Source organism: Archocentrus centrarchus, chromosome 20, assembly GCF_007364275.1.
Source record: "Archocentrus centrarchus isolate MPI-CPG fArcCen1 chromosome 20, fArcCen1, whole genome shotgun sequence".
Classification (NCBI taxonomy): domain Eukaryota; kingdom Metazoa; phylum Chordata; class Actinopteri; order Cichliformes; family Cichlidae; genus Archocentrus; species Archocentrus centrarchus.
Genome location: NC_044365.1, coordinates 29234508 through 29255152, shown reverse-complemented (window position 1 = coordinate 29255152; position 20645 = coordinate 29234508). Strand labels below are relative to the sequence as shown.

Genomic DNA, 20645 nt, shown 5'->3' with positions numbered 1-20645 from the left:
TACGGCAATATTTTTGCTGGCAATCAAGTGAAAAAGTCTCATTTTCAGAAAACAGGCCTTTCAACACCCTGCTAAGTCCATCAGAGCCTTAGATAAAATCAGCCATAGCAGCACAACCCAGTATCTCATTGAAGAGGACGGCCTCTCCAAGTCAGATATGGAGTTTACGAGACAGAAATAGCTAAGATGGGTTATATGAATTTCAAAACATTACAACAGAAATTAGCTCCCCAAAGCAGTCTTCTAGAGTCTTCTTTCATTTAAGGCCACTGCCTCCAGTCCAGAGATACTTCATTAAATTGAAACATGAATTTGGACAAAAATGGAAAACAGAAAGCAGAGACACAGGCTGCTCCCAGGCAAACCGGAGGACAAAGGCTTGCACAGACAGAAGCTCTCACACACACTGGCACTTTGGAGAGTCAGACTGCATCTCCATGCAGCTGTTGGCACTTTTGACAGCTTCCACTGTGTTCATGACATGGGTCCATAAAAAGCCCCCAGGTCCCCAAACTTCAGTATTCAGTGTTGTTGAGAGGACAGACTTGACAGCACAGTACCAAAACTCCACACACAATGGTTTCACAGTCATTAAATAAGGATGGCAGTTTGCTGTAGTGCTTTTAACAGTTTGCATTTGCTGACCCTATTGTTAAAACACATGCAAAAGGTGAAACTGGCAGGCCTTTAAGTTCCATTTTTTCCTTTGTTTTATCAGGTGAATATCAAAATGCATTGTTAGCACTCGTGAACTGTTTCTTTCAAGGCCATTTGCCTTAATGGCCAATGTGGCAGGTACAACACTTGGAGTTTAGGCATGGCAGCTCCTTCTGTTCCAAAGTTTAGTTTTCTAGCTGTTAAACTCTGTGATTTTATTCCAGCTAATCTTTAGGATGTCATGAATTTCACCCCTAATGGATTATGCTGGACTTGTGTCCAACTCCCTTTAGCTCCAAAGATGTGGCAGTGAAAAAGTCCTTTGAACAAGCTGGCCAAACACTGTCTGTCTATGGCTCTGTTCCCAAATGGTAGCAGCCAGCTGACACATCTTTCGGTTGCTGTTTTTCTTCATCCTAGTTATTTACTTAACTGGAAATGTCACTAAGAAGGCTTTGATATGTAGCCATTTTTTTTCCTCCTCATGTCCTGTCTTCATCTTATCTATCTCTCTTTTTACTCCCCCACACTGCCCCTATCTGTTTCTCCTCTCCTATCATTCTATCATGCATAAAACTATCTCTTGCTCACAGGGGAACAGGCTGACATTTGCACTTGGATATTGTAGTCATTTGCTTACCCTAAAGTACCTGAACATACAGATCCCTGCTATGCGCTTGAGACCCAGGCAAATATCAATGGCTATGACCTCTCTATTGAGCGTGAAACATATAACCATGTGGTCTGCATTTGTCAATGTGGGGTTTTTTTTTAATAAATTTTAACTAACCAGGCACTGGCCCCATAGTAAGCAAGCATACTATTTTAATGTGTCACACATAATGCATCCAGTGTGTAAATGTGTGTAGTTTAATTAAATTAATTTCCCACTTTATGCTTCCTATCTAGTTTCCCATGTATTACAAGGCTACATTGTATGTGCAGCAGCTGGATCCTTTGAGATATATCAGTAAATAATTGATGGGTATGATTTTAGAGCTCTTTCAAAGTTTAATTAGCAGCTAGGGGAAAGAATCAGAAGCTACCCTTTCTCACACATAGTGTACAATTTACCTGTGTATAACCCTGTGCTGTGATTTAATCATTGCAAAACAATAAATCAGCACATTACTGTTATTTTTACAGGTGCAATCCCTAAGGACCCTGAGAAATGAGAAAAGAGACAATGTAAGATTTATTGCCAGTAATTTCACGACTATGGTCTTTCCTGTTTATGCAGACTGTCGCTCTTTCAAAGAGAACTGATTCTCGCTTTCTAATCTTGAAACAAATTGGTGCAACAAGGCTCTAAAAGGACACTTTGTACTTGCCTTTGAGACATAGCTTTGAAAAAGTGGCAGTATTTGACGCTCAAACAATGGAAATAGGTAGCATGGACAGTGCATTTATAAAGTTCACATACTGCTAATAATAATAATAATAGGACAATAAATTGCATTCATTTTTTACTTGCTAGTTCCATCTGTTCAAAGTTTCTAAACATATTCAGTTCTGGAATACAATAGGACTGTACTCCATCAGTTCTGATCCATTTATCTGCCGTTACACAAAATAATACGCTGACATTTTCAAGCGCTGGAGTTTCCTTGTAAGAAAACTGCTAAGATTCTGACCTTGTCTTGGTATAATGCAAAAATCTGAATGGGAATGAGCCCATTTTTTGATATAAAAAAAAAAAAAGAAAAAAATCCTTCTACAATTGAATCAACCAGGAACAGCTTTTAAACTTAATATCCATATTGGCATTAATGTTGCCAGAGTTATCACTGGTTCCCTTCTGTATCCAAACAGCATGCTAAAATTTCAACTGGGAGTAGAATCAGTGCCTGTGGAATGAAGCCAGCAGACATAAGGGCTGAATACATACATGAATAATGCACATGGCAGGGGATACCTTTGGACTTGGGAATCAGCAAAAAAACAGCAACCAGCAGAAACAAGCTGTACACATAGAGGTGCAAGGAAAATAAGAGTTTGACAGCTTTACTGACCGCCCAAGTGAACAGATGCAAATGTTTCAGATTAATTTTCACATATAATATTTTGAGATGTTTCCACATTACTGGCCAGGGTTGTTAATAGCCACTGTATATTGGAACCATCATTCCTGAGCTAAAGCAAGCTAATGTTGAGGTATGCAATCATTACCATCTTCTGTATTTTTTTTTTTCTTTTCTGCAAGGTTACGCAAATAATACCAAAATGTTGGAGAGGTGGAGCACAGGGGGAGGGCGAGCTCTCATGTTGATTCATGTTACTTTTAAATTGTGAAATGGAACGTTGGCCTTGGTGCAGGTTAACTTCCCAGCTTTTTCTTTTTCTTTTTTAGTATATAATCTTCTGGTCACTAAAATCTGTACATTATAGAGGTTTCCCCCAAAAGAGAGTTTAGAGAGCCCTAAGGAAATAAGCGGAGGCACTGAAGAAATTCGCTATATTTCTCACCACCTTGATTCCTTTAAAATCTACTTTCTCTCCATTAACTCCCCTCCTTCCTTCATTCCATTCCTGCCTCCTCTCCCAGCCCTTATTCAATACATTCTTTGTGTGTGTGTGACCTACAAAGCCTGTTCATGTGCAGCTGGAGCCAGTCTTTGCTGAAAAACCTATAGAAACACTCATTAGACAGAAGCTGAAGTAAAGCTGTTGTGTTCCCAAGGGTGTGAATGAATATGATGCAGCGCGTGCATGACTGCATCTGTCTCAGTGGAAGTGTTTGTGTCTCTGTGTCAATCACTGCATGTATGGCTGCAGAACATTTGTCCATAACCATTAAAGAGTTCTCGTGTGCATTTGTATGTATGATAGAGGATCTTATTATCATTAATTAGGGTGCAAGGATCATTTCTGAGACTCTTGAGCATGGCCCAAAGATTTCTTGTAATTTCATGACCAGATGCTGCTGCATGAGAGGTGCACCTGTGAAACAGCTGCAAATGGAGATAAGTAGGAACACATCGCTAGCTGTGCCGGCATGGGTTGCAAATGGTGACACTGACTCACCTAAGTCGTTTTAAAAGAATTGTGTACCTTCTTGCATAGCATGCAAACACTTTTTTAATAAGGGACATACCATTTAAATCACACTGGCTGAAAACATGCCACTGCCCCTCTCTCCCTTTCTGTGATGTTGATTCAGCCACCTAATAGTTGCAAGTGGACTTTATGAATATTGCAGGGTGACATGAATGTCCCGGAGATGTCATTGCTTTTCATAAAGGAGAACCTTGATGTCTCTGCGCGTATCTCGTGCCAAAGCAGGCAGCAAAAGCAGAAAAATGTGGAGCTCTTTCAGACCAGGAGAGAGGCTTTCCAAAGAGAAATGCACACTCATGTGCAAACATACTCACAGACATTTTCACACACATGGTCACGATTAGATAGTTCCCTTTGTCTGTGATCCCACCTGTAACACAAAGTCTTTGAGACTTTCCGATGTAGCCTACTGTACACACACACACACGTACACTCTGTATACGCACATTCACAGAAGGACAAACAATACTCTTTCTTCTAAATCTGATTCTCCCTCATACATACTCAGACTCGACACACACACACACACACACACACACACACACACACACACACACACACACAGTGGGGAATGACAGAGAGCTATTGGCTGTGCCTACCTGGCCTGACAGACCATTCACAATTTCTCTCTGCGTGAAACCTAATGTACTGGAAGAGGTGAGTGTGTTTGTGTGAGTGAGTGAGTGAGTGAAAGGGGTGTATTGAGAGAAAAGAAGTGACTTAATCACTGTGTGCATGTGAGGAATATTCTTTATTTTTCCCATTTGATTCTGCTATGATTGTGCATGTCATATATATGCCTCTGTAGTCACGTTCTTTTTTCTCTCGAGAGCAGTTGTGGCTTGAATTTGAGGTTAGTACTGCCGTGGTAGTCTTCCAGATAAAAATCGGTTTGCAGAAAAGTACTACTTAAATTATCATTATATTCATTTACAGATGCCTATTTCATATGGAGTTTCAGAAAAAGAATGAAGGCAGAATAAGTCAGAGTAGGGCTTAAGCTGGGACTGGGGCACTTCAGAGTTTAGCTGCTTGTACTTCTGATGTGTTTTGATTTGATTTTTTTCTAAATCAGCTGTGCATCTGTATTTGGTTTCAAGGCCAGATTACCTGTTAAGGTGGATATTTTTGCAAGGTGTTCTTGAGATTGCCAAAGTGGTTTGATTAAGTTGAGATTTTATCCTACAGTAGAATTTCTTAATGTAATGTAATCCTACTTAATGTATTTCCCATGTGCGAATAAGTGTGTATGAAAACACACATACATATATATATATGTTTATCATATTCTCTTTTTCTTTCATCTCGCTCTCCTGTTTCTCTCTCCTTCTGTCTTAATATTTGTTCTTTCTCTCTACAGAGAAGTGTGATGAGGCTCTTGCCTCTCATCTGCCTCACACAGCCTTCACCAGCTCATCTGTCTTCTCCAGTGGATATGCACCTGGATATGCCAAGCTCAACAGGAGAGGAGGTATACAAAGATATACACATGCACACACACGCACGCACACAGACAAACCCACAGATCCATGTACTCACACATATATGCATACTGTTGGAGGGCTCTGCTTACACGTAGTGTAGCCTGAGATGAAAATAAATAACTAATTCAGCTACGTGTACATACAGCCTTATGGATGATTTTAGAGATGACACACTGTGAGATAAATGTTCAAGCATTCACCGAGTGACACACTTCTCAGGGCTGCACAGCTGCTTTCACCACCTTCCGCCTCTTTTTTTTTCTTTTCTTTCTTTCTGCTTCTTTATATTCCTTCTCCGCTCATTCCATCCCTCTCTTGGCTTCAATCATTATCTCAGGGACTCAGACTGAAGCTCATTTCCACATCAGTCCACAGCAAAGACAGATAGGGACAGACAATTACACCCCTCAGTGTTTATACAATTAATAATTCATACTTTCCCATCTAATATAGTCACACTACAGCCGAGGCAGCGGCGCTGGCATATAAAGGCAAGGTAATCTGGTATGTTTAATCATACAAATAGAATTATTTATAGGAGACTACAAGACTGCGCCTCCTGTAATGACACCCACCAACAACCGATTAAGAAATAAGGAAGGAAAGGATGAAATAAATGAAAAACTATTTGTCATGAAGATAAGGAAAGGATGATAAAAATACATTTTTGCATTCTTTCCGCTAACATGTTTACCTTTCCTTTCCTCGAGGATAGGAGTCCTTGGGGAGCATGTTATGGATAAAGCATAGATATTCAGTTTATTATTGTTTCACATAAAAGCTTCAGTAATACTTGAATGAAAATAGCTAAAGTATGCATTTAGATCCACACTTTACACACTTTACTTTTACTTTTTTTTTACTGTCTATCATTCTTACTTGCATTTAGATGCAAGCAGCTACATTTGACAACCAAGAGTTTGGTCATTAGCATGTCTATGTGCTCTTCCAGTGCTATGAAACAGAGAGAGAGAGAGACACAAAATCAATGTCAAGCAGTTAGCCTAGAACTAGAGCTTTCTGGCTTTTTAGATACATTTTTCTGTGATTCATATCCAGAGCACATGGCAGATAGAACCACCATTCTGATTAACAACAAACTGCTTCCATCAGTTGTTGTTTTATTGGTCAGCCATGTCAACAGTCACATCATTAGAGACATAATTCATACACACATAATCGCAATTATTTAAAAAAAAAAAAAAAAAAAGCACATTCAGACTAATCCATATTGCACATATTTTTAAAATTACAGTGAAAGTTTTTGTCTTTTTTTTACAGACAAAACATGCACTGAATGAGAAAACAAGTGAACAGTCAATTTAGCATCTACATGACTCATGCTCACATTCACAGAAACCCTGTGAGGCATGACAAATACAAGTCCACACATTAAACGCTCACACTTTCACGGGAACACAGACATTTCAAAACACTTGTGTTGACAAAAACAGGATGGTACTACACATTTACACATATTATAAGGAGAGGTCCCTTCAAGCAGTTACATTTGACAGCCAAATTTGCCGTCGGTGACATGAGTATGTACTGATAATCCAATCTACTCCAATCTCCCAGTGCTATGGAACAGGGGAGGCACAAAATCAATGGGACACACCAATCATCTTAAGCTAAGCACATTGGGCTGTGAACGCTGACAGCTATTAGAGTTTTAGGTTATAGGGATGTGTGTCTCGGGTGTGTGCATCCAATTTTAGATGCACATTCCTGTAGGTGTGTGCGTGAGTGAGAGATGGCGTTAGATGATGCCATAGTGATTTTCCAGCAGGCAGCTATCTGCTTTAAGCCTGCCAGTTCCCAGGATCCTGGTAGCCTTGACTACTTTGCTTGTTCATCTTAAGATGACACATTTTATTAGTTTGTTATAGGTACAGTATGTGTTTTTAAAGGAGTGTATTTGTGTGCAAATGCCTAAACAAGAATGTGCTTGTGAACATTGCTTTTTGCTCCTACAACTTTAGCATATTCTTAATTGCTCCATTATAATGCTGCACCTTTTTTTTTTTTTTTTTTTACCTTTACTTAGAAAACAGAGTTGCTTAACAGCCCTGAATTAATGCATTATGTTATTAATGAAAATTATTTAAGCCAGAACAGTTTGATTGTCAGCAGCTGTGGTCCATTTTTTTCTTAGCTGATTATTATTATCTTAATATTAGTTATTATGGTATGATGCTAGATTTGTTTTGTATTCACTTTTTTGTTTTTGCAGTTACATAAATCAAGCAAGGACAGTTCTGCCTCTGCAGTCGAAAAACAGAAACGGCCAATAAAGATGCTTGTACTTTATTTTTCCTTCTTTTGTAACTCTTTCCGCTCATTGCTTCCTCTAAATGGACTGGTATTTATACCTGTATAGTGCCTTTCTACTCAATTTTTCAACATTCATACACTGCTTTTATCTGTACCTAAGCACTTCTATCTAACATTGACACACACACATACGCACTCACACTCCGATGGATGCATTGGGGGCAACTCGGGGTTCAGCATCTCACCCAGGAGACTTCAACACATGGACAGGATCAATTCAACTTTCCAACTGGTCGACGAGCCGCTCTATCATCTGAGCCACAGCCACCCCTTTACCAGTCTTCTTTTATTTGCAATCTCTCTGTCTCACATTCACCTGCCTCCCGCCATCTTCTCCTTCTTTCTTCTCCCAACCTTTCTACCATTGTTACACCATTCATCCTTTTCTCTCTCATTTCCCCTAATAGCCTCGACATTCTTCTTCTCACCAACACTCCTCTCCTTTCTCCCAAAGGTGAATGCTCCCACCCTCTAACCGTCTCCCCCTTAGTGCTAGTTAATGTGCAAGGCCCTGTGAATCTCAAGGGTGTCAGACAAAGGAAAAGGTGAGCCCGCTTCTCTTTCAGCCAAAAGCCTTTTGGTCTAGATGGACAAGAGGAGGGGTGGGGGGTGGGGGGTGGGGGGGGGGGGGGGGGGGGGTGTAAGACAGGTAGACAAGGAGAGAGACCAGATGACAGCTAATGAAGTGTAGAAAAAGATAAGTTCTTCACATCTCTTCAGCTCAAAGATTCTCACCCACATGGGATCATACATGTTTGAAAAAGGTCACAAAACACTTTAAAGACCGAATACTTGTTTGATACAATATTAAACAGCTTTAAAATACAGTGAGCATGCATTTTATTCTAACCTGCAGAAGTAACCCTTGTAAAACATACGTGGGCCTTAACAACAAAAATGGTCAAAATCAGATCAGAGACTTTCGCCGCTAGTATGCATCAAGCATCTACACCTTCAATGATGCAACTCGTATCAAACCTTTTCACAGACCTTCCGCACTTGCTTAACACCCTCATCTTTCATATTTAAAGTTCTATCTGGAGAAAACTACTCTTTATTTCAAATTCGTTGTGTCCAAGGTTAACTTGGAATGAGGTCAGAAAAGGTTTTCTCATTTTCGCAGACATGGAAAAGAGAATCAAGGCATGAGACAACCACTTGCATGGACATGATAAATACTAATAAAGCCATGGTCCTGGTACTCTGCTGGCTTTGTTGTGCCATTTTTTATTTTTCAGTTTCTCCATTTCCCATCCTTATTTTGATCCCATTTCCATTTCTTTTTTGCAGGAGCCCAGTAAAATACTTGCTTTTTTTTGTGCCTCTGTGTCATGAAAATAGTTAAACTTCACTTTAAGACCTGATTATAGGATTTGGCCATACTCACATTCACATGACGGTTCTTTCTCTGGTTGTGTCACTGGGATTTTGGATCTAAAAGAGGGCCACGAGCCAGAAAAGTAAACGATATGCTCCAAATAGGTTTGCACTTGTCACATAGCAACCACAAGAGCTGTGATCTGCATGTGTTCAGCGCTGCCAGCTGAAGACAGATGCCCTGTGGATACAGGTTAAAATAGAAGAGGAATGGAAAGGATAAAGGCAACAGAGACTGGAAATGTGTCGAGGTAAGGGAGAAGTGGAAGACGGGGGAAGAAAAAGGCTCTCAGAAGAGGGGGAACAGACAGACATGGGAAAAGAGAACACGCTGAAGATCGGAGGACACGCAGAAGCAACTGACAGTTGACTTGTGATAAGCCCTGAATGACTGATAATTTGGCTGAAGCTGTGTAACTACTGACATTTTGGATTTTTTTTTTTTTCTCTCTCCATTGTGAGCTCAGAGAAGTATCAAATTTCCATGTGGGTACATCTTATTATCGCCACCGCTCTGGAACAACACTTGATAATGGGTTATTTCCACGTAGCCTTTATTCTGAAAAAAAAAGTCTAAAAAAGATTTGTGCTTTGGACAAACACTCAGCGATAACAGCGTGTACCATTTTGTGTGAAAAGTGAGAGATCAGTAAACTGTGTGCCTCCGTGGATGTACCTACTGGCATGTGAGCATATGTGTGCGCCCACGTTGCTGCACAGTGCAGACGTGGCCAAGCATGAGATTGGGCTGCTAATCACAAACACGTGGCCACTGATCCTTACATTCCATTTTCTTTTTCAACCTCTCTCTAATTCTTATCCGTCTCCTTCTGCGCTCCTCTGTCTTTTGTCTTGTCTCTCCCTGCCCTCCGTCACATCCTTGCATCCCCCCTTTTTCTTTCTCACTCTCTCTCTCTCTCCATGTCATTTTCCCTCCATACAATTTCTATTTTCTACTGTAACATTCGCAATCCCACACTCCATTTTCTCAGCCTGTCTATTCTTTCTTCCCAAACCTCATTAGCTATTTTTTTTGTCTCTCTCTCTTCCTGGCACATACTTTTCCAAGTTCTTTTTTTTTCCCCCCAAGTTTTAAGAAGTTCCACTCTATACCTCCTTATTCAAATGAAGTACGTCACAACTGCAGCACAACTTTCCCTATTCATGCTTTACTTTTCACTGTCATCTTGCAAACTTGTTTGATGTCTCCAGCCATTGCAGTCATCCATCGATAATGGAAGTCCTCTCCTAATTAAATTACTCTGCCTCCATCCGCTCCCTTTGCTTCATGACAGAAAGATGAAGTGCTAGCAGAGGGCTAACCAGCTGTTTTCTCTCTGCTCCCTTTTCCGGCGGCCTCGCATTCTAATTAATAAAGATGTTATACTTTTTGTTAACGTGGTTTTGGTATCAAAAGTGGCACCTTTGATAAATATTCTCACGCACGTTCTCTCGGGTGCTGGAGCGCACAAACATACAGCCATACAAAAACACCATGAAACATTTCTAAACAGGATGCACAGAAATGAAATCTGCCATGTGCACATGCCAACCCACACATTCACCCACACTGTCAGTGAGACAGAGGAGAGATGTTTTCTTGTTTGATGCTTGCCTTGCCACTGTCATGTTTGCTTGCATGTAATGCCTATCACTGGCTGTTCAACATCCATCCACAATCACACTGCGTCTCCATTACACATCCTCACAACTCTGCGTTTCACTTGAGTTTTTTTTTTTTTATTTGGAAATCTTCATTTCCAGTTTTACTTGAAAATATCCTGTTTCCCTTTATTCGCTATGTTACCCATTAAAGAAGCTGGACTAACCCCATCAGACACAAACAGATGTCTACACTACATATATCACATTTTGTTTACAGTTCTGTTGTGTATACATACATGCATTATTGTACTGTATAAATGTTTTCACACTCTGGGAAGAATGGATGGACAAACCAGTTGCTTTGTCCAAATATATAAACCCAGAGCGGGTAGTCCAGTTGACAGCTTAACCAGAGATGAAGAAAGAACAGAAAACACAGCAGTGCAACAGTTGCTGAGGCAGTGGAACACTGATTCAGTGTACAAAGCAACCAGAGGAGGCTTTTATATCTTTGCTTGTGGTCTGGACTAATGGCACATGCTGCAGTCCAGGCTTTTCTGAACTGTGTGAGATATGATGCAAGAAAAAATGTGTGTGTATATATATATATATATATATATATATATATATATATATATATATATGTATATATATATATACACACACACCAACTGCATTAGCTGGCAGTTTCAGAAAGCAGCCATTTTTGGCGATGGGTCCCACAGGGATCTACTGGTTTGATTTTTCTCACCATTATGTCTCCCTATCTTTCCTCAATAAGTACATTGCTGTTGGTACATGTATCTATGCCCCCCACATTCCTGGCCTGACTTTTATTGACTTTTATTGTATTTTCATTGTTATTGGTTTTCCTGAGAAAATGGGATACACACGCCACTCTGGTTCCTGGAGGTCATAAAAAATGCATTTAATCCAAAAAAGCACAGTATTTGCTTTAAATGGACACTTTATTCTTAACAGTAGTGCAGTTTTCATATTTCCTGACCTTGTTTTTGGTCCTTGTTTGGTATGTATACACACACAACTGCATTTATGAGCATGCTTATGTAGTAATCTGAATGTTAGTGGTCACAGTCAGTATTAATATTGGTGGGATTCAACTATAAAACACACTCTGACTTTGTGTGGCTACCATTGCTACAATACCTGATTATCTGTGTCATCGCAGATCGCTCAAATCTTGTTTTGCACACTTTTTTCAGCCATTTTTGGCTGTTTTTATTTTTGTTTTGTTCTGTTTTGCACAGGGACATTTTCACTTCATTCAATTTTCATTTGAGCAGTCCTCACAATTAAAAGAACATTGTAAGGATATACAGTAGAGTAGCCATAGCAGACTGCAGACTGATAAACTGATAAACTCAGATCATTAAAGGGACATTTTGCAATATATTATTTAATTTGAAAGATTCAACAACTAACTACAAATATCATAGAATTGAATGAAATATCTGTTTTGATTGCACTGTATTGCATACATTGTTAGGATGATAACCAGCTGGCTAAATCTGTTCTGTCATAGTGACAGTACTGTTGCACCCAGTGTGCCCTCATAATAAGAGGAAGTCTTACTATTGCCCAAAGATCCTATTTTTTCTTCTTTCACATAGATTTTGACATTGAATCATTTTCATGGCCTGTCTACAAAAAACAAAACAAAACAATAAACAAAAAACAGATCAACAAATTTCCTAATATCCCGAAAACCTAAAGGCTAGTAAGGGCAAAACAAATTCCTCAGTACATGCTGATAAATTATCTTTATTGCTATGGATACTGGGCCACATCTCTTAATCCTTCAATTCAGGTGTTTTTCGGTCCCATTGCCGCAGATGTACAACATCAAGCACCTAGTCATGCAGTCTGTCTTTATAAAGATATCTATAAGAATTCATATGTCGCACTATAACAGGATGCCACCATTGCAACAAGTCAGTTTGTGAAATTTCTTCCCTCCGAAATATCCCATGATCATCTGTGGTATTATTGCAAACTGGAAGCTTTTAGGAACCACAGCAACTCAACCACAAAGTGGCAGACTGTGTACAGTTACAGAGGAAGGCCGCCAAGTGCTGAGAAATATAGTCCATGAAAGATGCCAATGTTCTGCTGACTCAGCAACTGCAGAGCTCCAAACATCTTCTGGCATTAACATCAGCACGACAACTGCACGCTAGGACCTTCATGGCATGCATTTCCATGGCCAATTAGCTTCTGTAGGCGTAATGTGCTGGTGGACCGTACTTTTGTCCTTATAGCATTGTTTCAAGTCTTCAAATGTAGAGAATTGCACAGCACATCATGTATCCAAGTCATATTTACTATAGACAGCAATGCATTCTATTAGGTTCTTTTTACAAGTAAATTTCACCTTGATCAATATGGATCATATGATGTTTTTTTCTTTTTTTGGCTTCTTTTTGGCTTCTTTTTTCCATTACTTAATGGCTCAATGTCTATTATGAAGTGAAGTAGTTTGTATACAGAGCATTTAAGCTTAATAAGCTTCATTAAATGAAAAAAAAAAAAATCCGGATGGTTTATTCACCATCCTTTGTCCGAGCTCTTCTGATCTTTTTCTCAGTCCTACTTGCCTTTTTCCTCTCCATCGTCTCTTCCTCTGAGGTGGTTTTTTTGACCTTCTATGCTCCCTTGCTCTCTTCCCTATCATCTCCTCCTGCTCCTTTTCTCCTCCCCGAACATCTGTGTGTGTGACAGGCGAGAGAACGGTGACAGTCCCCCGACACTCCTGCCCTCCCCTTTTCTCCTCCCATTTTTTCCCTCCTTTTTCTTTGGCTGATTCTCCTGTTCACTCACTCTCACTCTCTCACCTTCCATTCCCCCACTGTAAGGATCTTCCATCTGTACTTTATTCTGTCAGCCTCTTCTCCCCTCTCCCCTTTCTCCTCTGGGCTTTCACCTTTAGCTGCACCCCTGTTCTTTTTTATATATATTTATATATCACTCTTCACCCTCCCATGCTAACCTCTGTCAAGCCCCCCTCCTCCCCACTCATGTCTCATGTTTTCCTTTTCGAGGTCTCTCCTTTTTTCTCAAATCTAAGACACCTTTTTGCCCACCTCGCCTCGCTTCTCTTGTCTCTGCATTTCTTTTGCTCCGTTACATCCTTTATTTGTGTCACACTCTCCTCTCCTGACCCCTAACTCTGCGCTCTCTAGCCCATTGCTTTTTTCTCTCTCTCTCACTGCTTTTTTTGTCTTTGCAATGAGAATCTTTTGAAAATGCCTACCATCACTTTCACGATCTTTTGAACCTGTATTTCTCTCTGGACATTTCTGTTCTTTCTCCCTCTCATCCCCATCTGTTACATTTGGTAACCCTGTAACCCTAATATGTCTTCCACTCCATCTTTCTTCATCAACTTTATTTCCCCTAATTATTCTCTTGTCCTTTAATTGACCCCTTAGCGTATCTATGAGTCAGACACATGGATGTCAGAGTCAGCTGAACTGATCTGGACCGGATCATAATTTTTTTTTTTTTTTTTTTACATGGTGTCATTCTCATAATTTTTCAAATCAATACAGGAAAAAATGTATATCAAAAAATAGAGAAGAAGCTCTTTGCTGACTCTTAACAGATTAGGTAAAATGAAAATGGCATAAGATGTCAGCAGAAGTGGGATATAACCAACAGATGCATAAGAATAGCGCAGGAACAAGGTGCCAGGAAGGAAGTGTGACACTGCGAGAAGGGGCTTAAATGAAAATTGGGTATGGGCGTCAGGTGACTGAAGAGAGATATAGATCCAGTTGAAGTAGACGGGGAAATGGCAGATCTGGAAAATGTTCAAAATAGCAGGGCACCCAAAAGGAAAAGAAAATGATGTGTGAATCTACAGAATGTGTTTTAATACCACATACAGTACCAAACCAGACTTTGTGCAGTGCTGAAAACTGCTGTGAAAGCAAAGCTTTACAAACTAAAATGAGTACAGCTACACTGAAACAACCATAAAGAGAAGTTTGGCTTTGATTGGCATGTAAAAATAATCAATTGATCGATCAATCAATCAACCAATCAAAATTGTTTGTAGTTTCAGTAAATTACTAAATAATGCCCAAAAACTACTTGAATCACAAAACAAATATGAATCAGGTGAAACTACCTGGAAGCTGTATAATTTAAATACATTAATAGTTTAATTAGATGTAGCTCACTACAGCTTGACACTTGAAAATGGGAGATTTAAAATTTAATCCCTGCAATTCCCTTTAGCCAGCAATGACCAATTAAGTTGCCTAGAACAATGTGTGAAAAATTGCTAACTTCTTGCTTCATGTTTTTCATTGGGCACCGGTAGAAACGATGCACTTAGGCAAAAAGAGAATCTGACTCCCCCCCAACTTTCCTCTCCTCTTCTCTTCTCTCCTCTCCTCTCATCTCCTCTCCTCTCCTCTCCTCTCCTCTCCTCTCCTCTCCTCTCCTCTCCTCTCCTCTCCTCTCCTCTCCTCTCCTCTCCTCTTTTTTTTTTTAAACTTTGGCCTGTGTCTATCACCTTCCTTAGCATAATTTCATTTAACCTTTTTTACCAGTCCATCTCATCTCTGGCTTCCCCAGTACCACAGCCATAAAAGCCTCTCTTATTACTCTCTTTTCTCCTCACCTCATCCGTCTTCTTTGTTTCCATTTTTCCGCCATCTCCCCTTTCTTGTCACCAGCCCACAACACACACCTTCTCGTCACTCTTTCCAACACCCCATCCTCCTATCTTGTTCAAAGTATCACACTGCCTTGGTCATTGTCCGCTCAGCTTGCGTTCTTAATCTTTATTTTCTGCTGTCTGTTTACTTATCACCACCACTCTGCCCCTCCCGAACCCAGTTCCTCACCTTTCCTTTCTCCCCCCCATACCCTTCTCTTTTTTGATAGTGTTTTATCCGCCCACGGGAATGGCTTTGCTGCAACGGGTTTTTGAGGTATTGACGTTTCCACTGATACAGGCTTGGTTATCTGTCAGGTCCGGGGCCGGAGTGTAATGGCTCTGTAATTGGATAAGATATAGGATTTTTGTCAGTAGGGGTACATTGCTAACTGCCTCACCCTCTATTTTATCATATGACTATCATCTCTCATTCCTCCTCCACTTCACTTAGCGCTTTTCGCCCACTCTCCTACGCCTTTGTGGTCCTACCCTTTTCCCTTGCCCTCACTTCGTCCACACATTTCAGGTTTCACTTAAAACACACACACACAAACACACACACACACACACATCTGTCACTCTCCAACACTATCTTATCTGCATGTGTGTCCTTTAGACAAGTCAGTCACAGAGAATCAAAGACCTGACACAGCCAGTTCACACTACATCCATAAGCTTTGTGAGCAAGCTTCATTTTTTTTATCTGTGCACAACAAGTCCACGGAAAAAGTACGTACTGCTCCATAAATCTGTTTTATGCACCCCTTTGTGCAGTTTTTTTGTATTCTACAACACTGGCTGCTCTAATGGTAGGTAACGTACACTATAATGTTGACATTTATGCCATTTATTATTTTTTCTTTGATGGAAATTAGATCAGTGTCATCATTTCTTGTTCCCTTGCAGTTGCCATGCTATTTTGTTTCTGGACCATTTACCCTGAGGCTCATTTAACCTGCAAGGTCCAGAGGAGTTTGGCCTTGCCCCGGGTAGACAACTGGAGGGGTGAAAGGGGGCAAGTTTTAGAGGACACATGAGAGTTTGTCTGGAAATGAAGGCAGAGCAATGGGTTTTTAGGCTATTGCAAGGACGCTGACTGCCACTGAGAGGATTAGGAAACAAACAGCCTATCTATCCCACCAGTCGACACTATAGTCATGGGAAAGTGGTACTGAAACACTCTCCCTCAGTGTTCTCAGAGATACTCATTTTCTTTAAGGCAATATATCATTTGGTAGTGCATCTACCCTGGGAGATCATAACCTTTAACTCAGGATGCCTTTCTGAGCATATTTGTTGGTCTTCTAATCTATTCAAAATGGTAAAGAGGAGGTCAAACAATTACTCTTTACTTTTGAACAAGTAATTTCCCTCGGGCCCGTTGCCCATTTTGAAAATAACCAAAAGAAAAAATAACTTTGTTGTATTTATTCCAACTCAGTTGTGCGCAGTGAAAATCAAAATGCCTGCCCCACCAGGGGGTAATTCCACTTTAATCTGCACTCAAGGATGCACATACCAAACAAGAGCTTAGCTGAAAATGAGCAGAGCAATAACCATATGTAGGTGTCAAGATGAGATGAGTTACATGACAGTACTTGCAATTTGACTTATAGGCTTATAGTCTCATTCTGTTTGTACAGGCTGCTGTTAGATAGTGTTCTTCTAAATTTGATTGTGTTTTGTTGTGAAAAGTGAGCGTATCAGGAATAAAATGGATGAAAGGGAATGCTCAAGCATTTCAAAAATGTCTCTATGTCTTGGATTCTGGCATTAAAAACAAATCCTTCCCGAAACCTCATAAATACTAATGACCTTCCTCTTGAAGCTGAGGCATCTTCTATATTGGACATATCATTCTAATTATCATAATAGGGAGAGCATACTGGTCATTCATTCATGTGAAACATCTTTATAGTCATCAGGCTCTAACCCTGCATGCAAAGCATTTAATAAAACATTGCTTCTCCTACACCAGTGCCTGCTAGGAGCAAATTTCTGGGCTACACTCTGCTGGACACTGACCTTTAATAATGGGATGGACTAACCTTGTAACGATAAATGCTCTTTGCAAAATGTCATTATGGGAGTACCATGAGTTTCTCCAGCTGTCTTGGACCGTCTTTGCAAATAAGCTCAAATCAAGAAAGAAAATGTGCTTCCTGTTATTAACTGTGTATTTAAACCTCGTATCATACTGCTTAAGTTACATAAAACATTTGGGGAAAACTGACCTTTGATGTCCCAATCATAATGACTTTGCAGGAGCTGGTGGATGGTCACCTCTGGACAGTGACCATTACCAGTGGCTACAGGTGGACCTTGAATCAAGAAAGCAGGTGAGCGCCATAGCAACACAAGGTCGCTACAGCAGCTCTGACTGGACGACACAATACCGTCTCCTCTACAGTGACACAGGAAGGAATTGGAAACCTTATCACCAAGACGGCAACATTTGGGTGAGTGGACGTGTGTGTGTGTGTGTGTGTGTGTGTGTGTGTGTGTGTGTGTGTGTGTGTGTGTGTGTGTATGTGTGTGTCTCAAATACACAAGTGCAAACTTAGACCATTAAAAGTTTGCATTCTCTGGCTCACACTTGCTTTCAGAGCACCCTGTCTTTTTTGGCTTATTTCCCAATTACCTTAAGTTACCTTATTTGCAAACAGTGTTACTTCTAAGAGTTTAATTCACTTCTTTTCTACACCATCTCACACTGGGATGGCTATTTTAAGTGGAGTAAATGACTTCCTCTTAAAATAAATGGTGGCATTTCATTCATTTAAATATTGCAAAGTCTGTTCTCAGCTCTCGATGGTATACTGCCAAACTGGGGTGGAATTTCAGCAACAGCATTAAACTAGAAACTTAAAAACAGGCAATTTTGTTTATGAATATATTTCTTTCTTATGGAGTACACCAGGATCCAGTCTTTGAACCTATTTTATTATCTTTGTCCATGCTCCTTTTGTGAGTATCATTCATAATTATGGGGTCTGTTTTCATTCTTACACAGATGACTTTCAGCTGTGCGCTCAAATCCAATTAGCTACTAAAATGTCTGAAGATAAAACTTAGTGTTAACTTAGTTACTAAGACATCAGAACCAAAACTGATATTGAAATTCTAATCTACTGGGTACATTGGGGTTATCTAAAACTAGCGCAAAACCCATCCTGTGGACGGTCGTCAGTTGATGCTGTTAGCAATGGTATGATTGTGAACTGCTCCCTACGCAACTAATTCATGTCGTAAAAATGAATTCCATGCATGCCGTGGTCACATCCATCACGGTCGGTCTTCATCAGTCATCAGTAAGTACGTGAAGAGAGTGCTTCAGCTCTGTTATTAGCGGACATCTCAAAGTGATGTCAGACCTTCTCCGCTTGTCTTCACGGCCACCTTGGAGAGTTTAGCAGCTGCTCCAGACTGCACACAATGATCACAGTGATGGGTCCCTTCAAAATAATATCACAGTTTTTACTGCGTATTTTAACATAACAAATAAGTATACTGTAAGTGTGAAAGCTTCTTGTTTACCTACATACATACAGTACAAACAACAACATAAAACTTTGTGTGGGTTGAAAATGCTTAAGTATCACGTTGTATTGCAAGGAAATTTTATTCCCTCAGTTTCTACCAAATGCAACATGACTTTGGCTCATCTTATTAAAAGATTTTATGGCTCTTAGTAGAAAGATATGGTATAAGAACATCACTTCAAAAGGAGCCATTTGCCTTTAATGTTTCAGTAATTGTACGGATGTGGTCTCTTTTTCCTCTGGCTTTATTTTCTCCTATGGCACATTTCCATCACAATAGTGTTAGCAAGTACTTGAGTGGGGCACCTGACAATTTGTGATCAGCTAATGGGTTAATAGCCTTCACTATTCACTATCGCTGCAAAGTGGCAGGCTACAGGTGATAACAGATGGGAGATGAGAAGACAAGAATAGCCCTGTCATGAATAATGCTGATGCACCAAACTAGACAGCAGAAATCTAAATCCTGGAAATGCAGGAGGAGACTGTTTTTATTTATCTCTGCAGTTAGATTTGGACAGGGTATGTATTTGTTTTTACTTTTTTGCTTTTGTCCCCAGTGCATTTGATTCTCAAAGTAAAGTCCAATAAAAGCTGGTCGGATGCAGTAAGTGCCTTAAAAAATATGCACTGTCAAACAAGTTTTTACATATCAACTCTGAATTATGTTTGAAGCATTTGAAATTATTGCATCTCTTATTTTTGAAGAGATTACCAAGAAAAAAAAAAAAATCACAGGCAGATCAGGAACACCTCAAGGGAATTTCTTTAAATGTGAGCTTTAAGGAGATTAAAGGGAGTGATTAGAATTTGGTGTTTAAAGGTCAACGTCACTTATGCCTTAAAACTTATTTTGGCCATAACTCAAGAATACATGCACAATTATGACAAAAAAAAGTAAATAAATTCTGTCCATTTTAAACACAATGTGCGTGAAGTATGCAGCAACATTCATATTTGCACCACTGTCAGCTGCAATGGCTACAAATCTGTCCTCTCTGAGCATGAAAACTCAAACGCTACAGCAGACATACAACCTCCAGCTATGAGACAGGAGTTCAAGTCTCATGAATTTTTATACGGTATTTTTTCTTAAGTTTTTGACTTTTCCTTTTCTGTCACTGTTAATTAGTTTTAGGTACCAAATCTGATTTATTCGATTTTGAAAGCGATTAGGTTTCAGGTTAAAATATGGCAGTGACAGTGATGATGTCATGACATCTATGTAAGATGGTGAGAGAATTTAACTGAAGTCTATTTGATCTCATTGCAAGCTAAAAAAAAAAACAAAAAACTACAGAGGTCCTCAGTGCACCGAGCAACAGGTGGGAGTGAGAGCTATTCATCTGTGGCTATTTAAAGCCATATATGAAACATTTAACTGCTTAATTACATGAAAATTCTTTCCATTAAGAGTGTTGGTTTTCAGACAAACTCAATTTTGAGTTTTAATTATTTATTAATTTTTTATATTTTTATTACATTTTTCAACTATCCTCCTTTCAGAGAATTATTATTGTTTTTCAAGCAATTTTTTTTGTTCACCTTCAAGTTAAATATAGAATTATAAAATATATTATAAAATATAACTAAAATTTCCATTACCTGTGTCATTTGCTTGTTTTCATACTTTCTCTTATTGAATTAAATTTGTTATTCAAATGATTTATTGGTAAACGTGAACAGGTTCATTTTCTTTCCTGCTTCTGGTAATCTAGAGTTCAGTAACTGCACTTTCACCAGCTTATCTTGTTGAGTTTGGTACCAATTCCTTGCACACACTGAAAGACTGTAGAGTCTCATCATGAAATCAACCATCTACTGTATAAGCCATGACTCACACAGACTGCTCCTGACAGGCCTAATTCAGAACAGAGTACTTTTTGACTGAGTGTGCACCCT

At 39.6% G+C, this 20645-nt stretch overlaps 1 protein-coding gene across 1 annotated transcript in view; it reads left to right on the top strand.

Moving 5' to 3' along the window:
• The first annotated feature begins 4663 nt into the window (after positions 1 to 4663).
• cntnap2a (contactin associated protein 2a) overlaps positions 4664 to 20645 on the top strand; it is a 214228-nt gene continuing 198246 nt past the window's right edge. Inside the window, exons 1-3 of the mRNA XM_030756212.1 lie at positions 4664 to 4703; positions 5075 to 5185; positions 17467 to 17660. Of these exons, the coding sequence (XP_030612072.1) occupies positions 4664 to 4703; positions 5075 to 5185; positions 17467 to 17660 (345 nt within the window). The remainder of the gene's footprint in view (positions 4704 to 5074; positions 5186 to 17466; positions 17661 to 20645) is intronic.